This window comes from Babylonia areolata, chromosome 18, assembly GCF_041734735.1.
Source record: "Babylonia areolata isolate BAREFJ2019XMU chromosome 18, ASM4173473v1, whole genome shotgun sequence".
Taxonomy (NCBI): Eukaryota; Metazoa; Mollusca; class Gastropoda; order Neogastropoda; family Buccinidae; genus Babylonia; species Babylonia areolata.
The window spans coordinates 64,794,204-64,804,292 of record NC_134893.1 but is presented as its reverse complement, the minus strand read 5'-3'; the positions used below and the strand labels follow the sequence as shown (position 1 = coordinate 64,804,292).

The 10,089-nt window shown below is 48.2% G+C and overlaps 1 protein-coding gene across 1 annotated transcript; it reads left to right on the top strand.

Moving 5' to 3' along the window:
• The first annotated feature begins 3,362 nt into the window (after positions 1 to 3,362).
• LOC143292313 (uncharacterized) lies at positions 3,363 to 8,856 on the top strand. Its single transcript, XM_076602501.1, has 4 exons — positions 3,363 to 3,500; positions 4,267 to 4,498; positions 5,215 to 6,055; positions 8,013 to 8,856. Exons 1-4 carry the CDS (start codon positions 3,363 to 3,365, stop codon positions 8,854 to 8,856), a joined length of 2,055 nt encoding a protein of 684 aa, XP_076458616.1.
• Positions 8,857 to 10,089: the final 1,233 nt, after the last annotated feature.

Here is a 10,089-nt window from a genome sequence, read left to right as displayed (position 1 = left end):
AAGTGACAATATGGTGTTATTTCAGGACAATAAGTGACAATATGGTGTTATTTCAGGACAATAAGTGACAATATGGTGGTATTTCAGGACAATAAGTGACAATATGGTGGTATTTCAGGACAATAAGTGACAATATGGTGTTATTTCAGGACAATAAGTGACAATATGGTGTTATTTCAGGACAATAAGTGACAATATGGTGTTATTTCAGGACAATAAGTGACAATATGATGTTATTTCAGGACAATAAGTGACAATATGATGTTATTTCAGGACAATAAGTGACAATATGATGTTATTTCAGGACAATAAGTGACAATATGAAGTTATTTCAGGACAATGAAAAGCTTCCTCGTAAGTTTCATCTCATTCGTGGCTTTTTAGATAATTATTGATTTGTTCGATAACCACTCTTGTGCCTTGAATCGAAGACAGTCAGTACTGGAAATTGTTGGCAGCATTGTGTGTGTGTGTGTGTGTGTGTGTGTGTGTGTGTGTGTGTGTGACAGAGCTGTCTTTGTGAATGTGTGTGCAATGGGGAGGGGGGTGGGATGGGGGTGAAAGGGAATTAAGAGTAGTTCAATGCGTGCACAGGTGTGTGTGTGTGTGTGTGTGTGTGTGTGTGTGTGTGTGTGTGGGCGCGCGCGCACGCGCAGTCTGCACATGCGTGTGCGTGTGCGTATGTGTGTGCGTGCGCATGTAGTATGCACTTGTATGTGTGTGCGTGCGTGAGTGCGTGCGCGCGCGCTCATTTCCAACGGGACTATACAGAAGCAGCATGTCGGCCTCGGTGTGCCACGGATGCAAGGAACAGATAATTATGGCGTTCACTGACGCGCACACACTGGCCTGTGTTCATTACATGTTTCTTTCGCCCTGACCCCCGTCCACGCCACCCCCTTCCCTCCCAACCCCCCATCCACCCACCCACACACCTCCAGATGTGCCAGACCGCACTTCATGAGCCATCTCCTGACAGTGATGAAGGCGTAAAGAACCCGGAATGAGGCATATCCACCAGCTAAAAGGTGCAGAAAATGAAGAGAGAGCGAGGGAGACAGAGGGGGGTACAGAGGGGAACTCCAGCTGTTTTAGGAGGACATATGGTGTAGCCAGGCAAAGCTGAGCATGTTTCGATCCCCCACACAGACTCTGGAGTGGCTTTATTGACGTCACATCACGCCACCATCCCTGACTGCCCAGAGCGTGGAGGAAAAGTGGGGGAGGGATGGGGTTGGGGGGGGGGCGGAACGGTGGGGTCTGTTGAGACAATTAAGGTGGGTGGGTGTGGGGGGCGGGAGGGGGGCGGGAGGGGGGCGATAGGAAATAGGATGAGGGGCAGGGTGAGGGGGGGGGACAGGATCACCTGACTATGCTCCTTTCCAAAAACCCCCGGCTCCCCCCAAAAAAGGGGTCTGCATAATTACGTTACGTCCTCACCTCCCCCCCACGGATGCAAGGCCTACCCTAAGCCGGTAACCCTCTCTTGCCCCAGCCCCAATCAAAACCATATTAACAATCGCGGGGCTTTAATTAACGATTCTTGTGCCCCCGACCCCCACCCCCCCTCCCTCCTAAAGACATTAACCTTCCCCAAGACCGCCACACAATGGACTATCGTTCAGGGCAGAGAGAGAGAAGGGAGAGGGAAGAGAGAAGAGTGGGGGGGGGGGGGAGAGGTTCAGCAGATCCCTGGCGCAAGCACTGTGGCCTCCTCCTGTGAAAGGGAGACCATCGCGAAGAGATCCAGCCTGAGCTTTATCGCCCAGGATTCAATCTGCTGTAGAGGGTGGGTGGGTGGATGGGTATGAGAGGGTGGGGGAGAGTGGGTTGGTGGGTGGGTAGGGGAGGGTGCAGGACCAGTGATGGCCATTCCATTCCGATCCAGTCCCTCCCATTACCGCCCAGAACCAACCGCCGTCTGGACTTAGCTGCCAGAATCCTGGTCAGCAGCCCAAATGGAACTAGACGGCTGCAAAACATATTCTCATTAAAGGAGATTTTCAGGACGCTGGCTTTGCCTCCGCGAAGGAAAAGAGAGAGACAGAGACACGCAGAGAGAGAGAGAGAGAAGAAAGGAAGTCTGGCGCCAAAAACAATCCTGTCCTTGCCTGGAGATTTGTGCCGGGACTGGAGGGGTGAATTGCATTTAGCGAAGACACCCTCTGGTCACTGTTAGTGTCTGTCCAAATGACTTTTTGGTGAGTAGGTGGTGGAGGGTGGGTGGGTTGGTGATGGATGGTGGATGGAGGTGGGTGGTGGAGGTGGAGACTGTGAAGTGTGGACTAAAGGAAAGAAAGAAAAAAGGAAAGAAAGAAAAGAACACGGCTCCTTTGCTTGAAGACTGTGCGACGGATGAAGTTATGATACAGACGTTAGAGTTGTTGTCAAGTCGTTTTTGTGTGTGTGTTTTCTTTGGTTTTTTTTGGTTTTTTTTTTTTTAGAACTGTGTGTGGGGAATGAATTTTGTCGAGACTTTGTCTTAGTTTCAATTTCAGTTTCAGTTTCAGTTTCAAGTAGGCATCAAAGTGTGTGAACTGATCCCGCGTACGCAGCACAACATCTGCTTCCGGGAAGAAAAAAAAATCTCCACCAAAAAACCTCAAAACGAAAAGGAGAAGCTTACACTCAACACACCGATCAAGCCTTGAGAGCCTACCAAGCTTTGATACCATCATGATCGGTGTTATTAACTGTTTGCAAGCTGCCCTTCTCGATATGAAGAAAGTCTGTAATGGGGCATGATGCATTGTAATACACACACAAACTGAACACCGGCTTTCTCGTGTATCCTGTTCGAAAAATCATTCAGAACGCATACTTGTGTCAACCTGTTTTGGTGTGTTTTTTCCTGTGTGGATCAGGGTGACCCTGTGCCGAATCTGTATTCTGTTCTATTTTATTCTATTACTCTCTTTTGTCAAGGTCTCTGGACCTTGCAATTGGAATGAACTTCCTCTTCCGCTTCGTCAGGTCTCCGCACTCAGCTCTTTCAAGTGTGGCCTTGATTGAAACCCACCTCTTCCCAAGATAGCCTCACTTCCCTGCCTCTTCCTCATCTTCATTTTCTCCAGTTTTTATAGTTATGCGTGCGTGTAAATGACTGGAGCGAAAGCGCTATGATTTGTCTCTGCACAAGGTTCAGCGCTATATAGATATAATTATTATTAGTATCATTATTATCATTATTATTGTCAGAATAGATTTGTCTGCGCGCAAGTCGGACTATTATATATATATATATATATATATATATATAGAGAGAGAGAGAGAGAGAGAGAGAGAGAGAGATGAATTTATCTATTAATCTATATATTTTACTGTGGTTTCAAGACAGGAGGACACAGAGATAGAGAGTCAGGATGGGCGTGATCACGTCATCGGACATTGACTACGGTCACATCTTCGGCCCCTTCCCCTCCCACGTCACCCCCGCGGACCCCGCCTACCTCATCGGCATGCTGACCAACGACAGGAAGCCTGATGCCCTCATGCTTAAGGTCAGGGACGGGGGAGGATGATGATGATGATGGTGATGATGATGATGGTGGTGGTGGTGATGGTGGTGATGGTGGTGGTGACGATTGTGATGATGATAGTGATGATGGTGGTGGTGATGGTGGTGATGATGACGATGGTGATAATGATGATGGTGGTGGTGGTGGTGGTGGTGGTGACGATGTTGATGATGATGGTGATGATGATGATAGTGATGGTGGTGGTGGTGGTGGTGCTGGTGGTGACCATGGTGACGATGATAGTGGAGATGACGGTGGTGGTGGTGGTGACGATGACGATGGTGATGATGATGATGGTGGTGGTGGTGACGATAGTGATGACGATGATGACGACTACGACGACGATAATGATAATGATGATGATGATGTATGGACACACCACCATGGAGCATAAAGCAGAACCCACTTCATGTTGTTGTTTTCCTTGTTGTTTGTTTGTTCCCCCCCCCCCCCCCCGCCCCCTCCCCTCCCCCCCGTAGATGGACCCTAGGCGAATAGAACGCGGGGGAAGGGCTGTGTTCAGGACATTGGCTGCCCTACACACGCACACACGCACACACACACACTATTGAATTCACACACACACACACACACACACACACACACACACACACACACACACACATACAGAGAGAGAGAGAGAGAGAGAGAGACGTTAACTACACACAACCGTCACAACTGATCTTTTTTTCATATTTTGTTTTATCTTATCATATTTTACGTTATTTTTTTCTTCCCCCCAACACAGATGGACCCCGGCGAAAAGCGTCCCGAGGGGCTGCGTTCAGTGGACTGGCTGCCCTACATCCAGCCCGCTCGCGACTCGGAGGAGCAGAACATGGAGGCCTACCTGAAGGAAGGGCAGGTGTACTTCAGGTCCCTGCGGATCATCCGCGCCGGGGAGGAACTGCTGGTCTGGTACAGCAAGGACTTCGCTCAGCTGCTCAACATCCCCGAGCTGCCCAGGACCCGTGTGGAGGGTGAGGAAGAGGGAAGGGGGGAGATGGGGGTGTGGGGGGTTAGTGGGGGGAAGGAAGGGTAGGGATGAGGCTGGGGATGGAGAGGGTCGAGGGGCTGGGGGGCGGAGGGGGTAGGTGGTGGAGGAAGGGGCTAGGGGGGGGGGGGGGTCGGAGTCCGGGGACGGGGTGGGGGGTGGGGGGTCAAAGTGGAATTGGAGGTGGGAGGAGATGTTTGACTGTGTACAGTGCAATGCAATGCAATGCACAGCGATGCAAATGCAATGCAATGCAATACAATACAATACGATACAATACAATACAATATACAACACAGTGCAATGCAGTGCAGTGCGATGCGATACGATACGATACGATACGATACCATACCATACCATACCATACCATACCATACCATACCATACCATACCATACTATACGATACCATACGATACCATACGATACGATACCATACGATACGATACGATACAATTATGTAGGCTACATTCAAATGATTGTCATTTGCACCACACAGTCTTTCAGCTTGTAATCGAGTTTGCGAATATATGTTTTGTGTGTATGTGTGCATCTGTGTGAATGTGTGTGTGGGGGGGGGGAGGGGGATGCGGGGAGAGGGGGGGGGGGCATGAGTGTATAGTGTGCATTTTGTGTTGTTTTTCTTGGGTTTTCCAGTTTGTTTGTTTATTTTGTAATAGTTTTTCGTTTCTCTTTGTTGACAGAGGGGGAGCACTATATATGCCCTCGTTGCGGGGACACCTTCGAGTTCCCTTACTCCCTCAGAGCCCACATCAAGTTCAAGTGCAGCTACACCCTCAGTCAGATCAGCCCCACCAGACTCACCCTGCCCACAGACAAGACCAACAACCCCAGCGACAACAACGACTCCGAGAGGCACTACAGAATAAAGACTGTCGCTCACACCGAGTCCGCTCACTCGGCACTAAACCCCTCAACCGATTCACGGGAACTTCCCACAAAGGACACAAAGGACCATCGCAACAGCAGAGAGCACGAGTTTGTAAAGATGAAAAACGGACTGGATTATTCCAAAGTCATGAACGGACTGGATTTCCGAAAACTCGGCAACAACGGACTCTACTTCTCACATCAGCACCACACAGGTAGCGTGGGGCTGGATTTCTCCAAACGGGAAACCGTTTCCAATTCCTTCCCAAAATCTGACTCGTCGGCGTTGGCGGCAGGGGAGTGTTTGGACCTAGTCTCCAGATCTGGTGGTGGTGGGGTGGATTTCTCCAAACCCTTCCCTCGCTACACGGGAAGCCAGAGCCACCTAGCACATCAGTCCTCAGGGCTCAAACGCTCAGCAGGGGCAGGAGGAGGAGGAGGAGACATCAGCAGCAGCCACCCCGCGGCAAGGCACAGCTCCTCCCCTAAGATGCCCCGGGTGCTGGAGCCCAAGGCGGAGCTCCTCTCCCCCAGCAGGGAGGACCACAGCCGGATGCTGTCGAAGCTGGACCGTTCCCCGCAGAAGACTCCGCCGGAGACGTCCCTAAAGGACAGCCATTCCGATGTGGCCAGCGCTTTCCGGAAAGTGGAGAGGTAGATTATCATTATTGTTATTATTACTGCCCCCTTTTTTAGCCCTTGTAGACTGTATTTCATTTCGCCCTTTTTAGCACTATTAGCCTGTATTTTATTTCACCGTTTTTAGCACTATTAGCCTGTTTTTTATTTCACCGTTTTTAGCACTATTAGCCTGTTTTTTATTTCACCCTTTTTAGCACTGTTAGCCTGTATTTTATTTCGCCCTTTTTAGCACTGTTAGCCTGTATTTTATTTCACCCTTTTTAGCACTATTAGCTTGTATTTTATTTCACGCTTTTTAGCACTATTAGCCTGTATTTTATTTCACCGTTTTTAGCACTATTAGCCTGTTTTTTATTTCACCCTTTTTAGCACTGTTAGCCTGTATTTTATTTCGCCCTTTTTAGCACTATAGGCTGTATTTTATTTCACCGTTTTTAGCACTATTAGCCTGTATTTTATTTCACCGTTTTTAGCACTATATTAGACTGTATTATATTTCAACCTTTTCAGCACTTTTAGCCATTGTTTTATTTCACCCCTTTTAGCCTGTGTTTTAATTCATCCATTTTAGCCTTTTTAGCTTGTATTTTTTCACCCTTTTTAGCCCTTTTAGCCTGTATTATTTCATCCTTTTTACCCCTTTTAGCCCGTATATTATTTCAATCTTTTTAGTCCATGTAGCTTGTTTTTGTTTTTGTTTTTTTATACCCTTTTAGCCTGTATTTTATTTAACTCTTTTTAGCTCTTGTAGCCTGTATCTTATTTCACACCTTACAGCACTTTTAGCCTATATTCATTTTCACCCTTTTAAAACTTGTAGCCTGTATTTCATTTCACCCTTTTTAGTCCTGTTAGCCTGTATGTATTTTCACCCTTTTCAAACTTGTAGCATGTATTCTATTTCACCCTTTTACTTAATCCTAAGACAAGAAGTATATTTCACGTGCCCCCTTGGGGAAATTGAAACAATATGCACATGCATACATCTTTTACAGTAACACACCACACAAAACAAAAAAAGCTGTGTCAAAAAAAAAATAATAATAATAATAAAATTTAAAAAAATAAAAAATGCTAACTCTAGCGTCCTTTGTATGTAAACTGTAATTATGCCCCATGTATGAAATTTAACTGCGATTTCCAGTATTTTAGCTTGTAATCGGATGTTTTTGTGTGTATGTGTCCTGGAGTGTAGTTGTTATTATCAAGAGTGCGTAACTTTCAGGGTTTTTTTTTTTTTATTGTAAATTGGGCTTTTATAATAGTAATAACTGCGCTTTTTATGAGTCTTGTATATGATCATGTTTCTCCTTCATCTCACTTGTTACTCGCCTCGTTTTGAATACTGGATTTGTAAGGCATGTAGTAAGAGATTGCTTCGCTTCTCTGTGTGTTACTATGCTTTTTGAAAAAAGTATGATTGTGGTTATGATGATAATGATGATGATGATGATGAATATCATTAGTAGTAGTAGTAGTAGTAGTAGTAGTAGTAGTAGTAGTATTGTTGTTGTTGTTATAATTCTCATTCGTCTTCGTCTTCTTCTTCTTCTTCTTCTTCTTCTTCTTCTTCTTCTTCTTCTTCTTCTTCTTGTTGTTATCATCATCATCATCATCATCATCATCATCATCATAATCATTACTATATTATTATTATTATTATTATTATTGCTGCTGCTGCTGCTGCTGCTGTTGCTGTTGCTGTTGTTACTATCAACCCATCAGTATCATTATTAAATATGATCTTCACCATTAGATAATCATACATTTCATAAGAAAGCAAAAACATGCAGAAGCAAGCTTTAAGCGCCTTACAAATCCAGTATTTAAAATGTATGGATATCTAAAAGAACTACAGTATTATTTCATTTGTAGTAGTAGTAGTTGTTGTTGTTGTTGTTGTATCAGTAGCAGGAGTAGTAGTAGTAGTAGTAGTATCATCATTAATCACGTCCATCACCGTCACCAGGTCCACCACGCCCCCAGAAGCAGAACGGCCCAGCAGCGGCAGCAGCTCCTCACGGGCCGAGGAGAACACCAGCACCAGCCCCGGGGGTCTACCCGCCCCGGCCTCGGCCTCGGCCTCCCTCTCCGCCTCCCTCCCCCTCCCCGCCCCCATCAGCAGCAGCATGTCCGCTCTCTCCGTTCCTTCCGGCTCCGCGTCCTCGGGGCTTCCGGCCATGCCCCCGGGCTCCCTCATGGGGCTGTACATGCCGCGCCTGCCCATGGTGCCGCCTCCGCTGGGTCTTCCTGGGGGCCCTCCCGCCGCCCCGGCCATGCACCCCGTCAGCGCCCACCACCCGGCCTTCGCCGCCGCCGACCAGATCCCTCCAGGGCTTCTGGAGATGTGCCGGGCCACCATCCCCTCCATTGGGCCCCTCACCGAGAGCTTCGCCAACATCCGCAACGGGGACGGGCACCACGGGGGGTGTTTACCGTTCCCTGGAGGTAAAGCCAGCATGTTCCTGGCTTCCGGAGGAGGAGGAGAGAGGGAGGGGGGTCACCCGGTGGGTGGTGGCGGTGTCCCTTTCCTCAAGTCCAACAACCCCATGGTGGAGAAGATCCTGCAGAGCACCAGCCCTTCCATGATGTCCTCGCCGCTCTCCGCCCTCAACCTGTCGCAGAACTGGTGCGCCAAGTGCAACGCCTCCTTCCGCATGACCAGCGACCTCGTCTACCACATGCGCTCGCACCACAAGCGCGAGTTCGACCCCATGAAGCGTAAGCGCGAGGAGAAGCTCAAGTGCTCCATCTGCAACGAGGCCTTCCGCGAGAGGCATCACCTGACCCGCCACATGTCCTCGCACGCATGACGCTGAGTGCGCAGGGTTGTCTGGGTTTTCTGCTAACGCACGTGACGTTGAATGCACAGGGTTCCGGGTTACGGTTTCTACACACAATTGACGCTGAATGCACAGGGTTCTGTCGGTTCTCCACACACATGACTCGACGCTGATGTGACACTTAGTGCATAAGGTTCTGGGTTCTCCACACAATTGACGTGACGCTGAATGCACAGGGTTCTGGGTTCTCAACACACGTGACGCTGAATGCACAGGGTTCTGTGGGTTCTTCACACAAATGACGTAACGCTGAATGCACAGGTTTCTGGGTTTTCAACACACGTGACGCTGAATGCACAGGGTTCTGTGGGTTCTCCACAAACATGACGCCGAGTGACACTTAGTGCATAAGGTTCTGGGTTCTCCACACAATTGACGTGATGCTGAATGAACAGGGTTCTGTGGGTTCTCCACACAAATGACGTGACGCTGAATGCACAGGGTTCTGTGGGTTCTCCACAAACATGACGCCGAGTGACACTTAGTGCATAAGGTTCTGGGTTCTCCACACAATTGACGTGACGCTGAATGCACAGGGTTCTGTGGGTTCTTCACACAATTGACGTGACGCTGAATGCACAGGGTTCTGTGGGTACTTAGCACAAATGACGTAACGCTGAATGCACAGGGTTCTGTGGGTTCTTCACACAAATGACGTAACGCTGAATGCACAGGGTTCTGTGGGTTCTTCACACGAATGACGTAACGCTGAATGCACAGGGTTCTGTGGGTTCTTCACACAAATGACGTAACGCTGAATGCACAGGGTTCTGTGGGTTCTCCACACACATGAGGTGACGATGAAAATGCACACGTTTGTGGGATGGGTTTTCCACGGACACAGATGTTATTCCGGGTCGCCTATTCCCAGTTCGCCTACGTAGTCAATTTCTCTGTGTGTGTGTATTTGCGTGCGTGCGCATGTGCATATTTGTGTATTTGCGTGTATAAGCGTTTAAAGGAAACAAACAAAAAAAAAATCACATTCTTGTTTGGTGTGTATGTGTGTGTGCGCGCATGTGTGTGTGTGTGTGTGTGTGTGTGTGTGTGTGTGCGCGCGCGTGTATGCGTGCGTTTGAGAGAAAAAGAATGAACGAATGAGAGAAGGACAGACAGAGAGAGACAGACAGAAAGTGGGGCTTTAGTAATAGGCGTGATGGAAAAGGCGGGTAGGCAAAACAGGGCAAATAGCCAAGAGGCTAT

Bases quoted from the DNA above. Each gene is read 5' to 3' on its own strand.
- LOC143292313 (XM_076602501.1), top strand. From the start codon at position 3,363: ATGGGCGTGATCACGTCATCGGACATTGACTACGGTCACATCTTCGGC. The intron at 3,501-4,266 runs GTCAGGGACGGG...CCCCCAACACAG, and splicing joins CTGATGCCCTCATGCTTAAG to ATGGACCCCGGCGAAAAGCG. The intron at 4,499-5,214 runs GTGAGGAAGAGG...CTTTGTTGACAG, and splicing joins GCCCAGGACCCGTGTGGAGG to AGGGGGAGCACTATATATGC.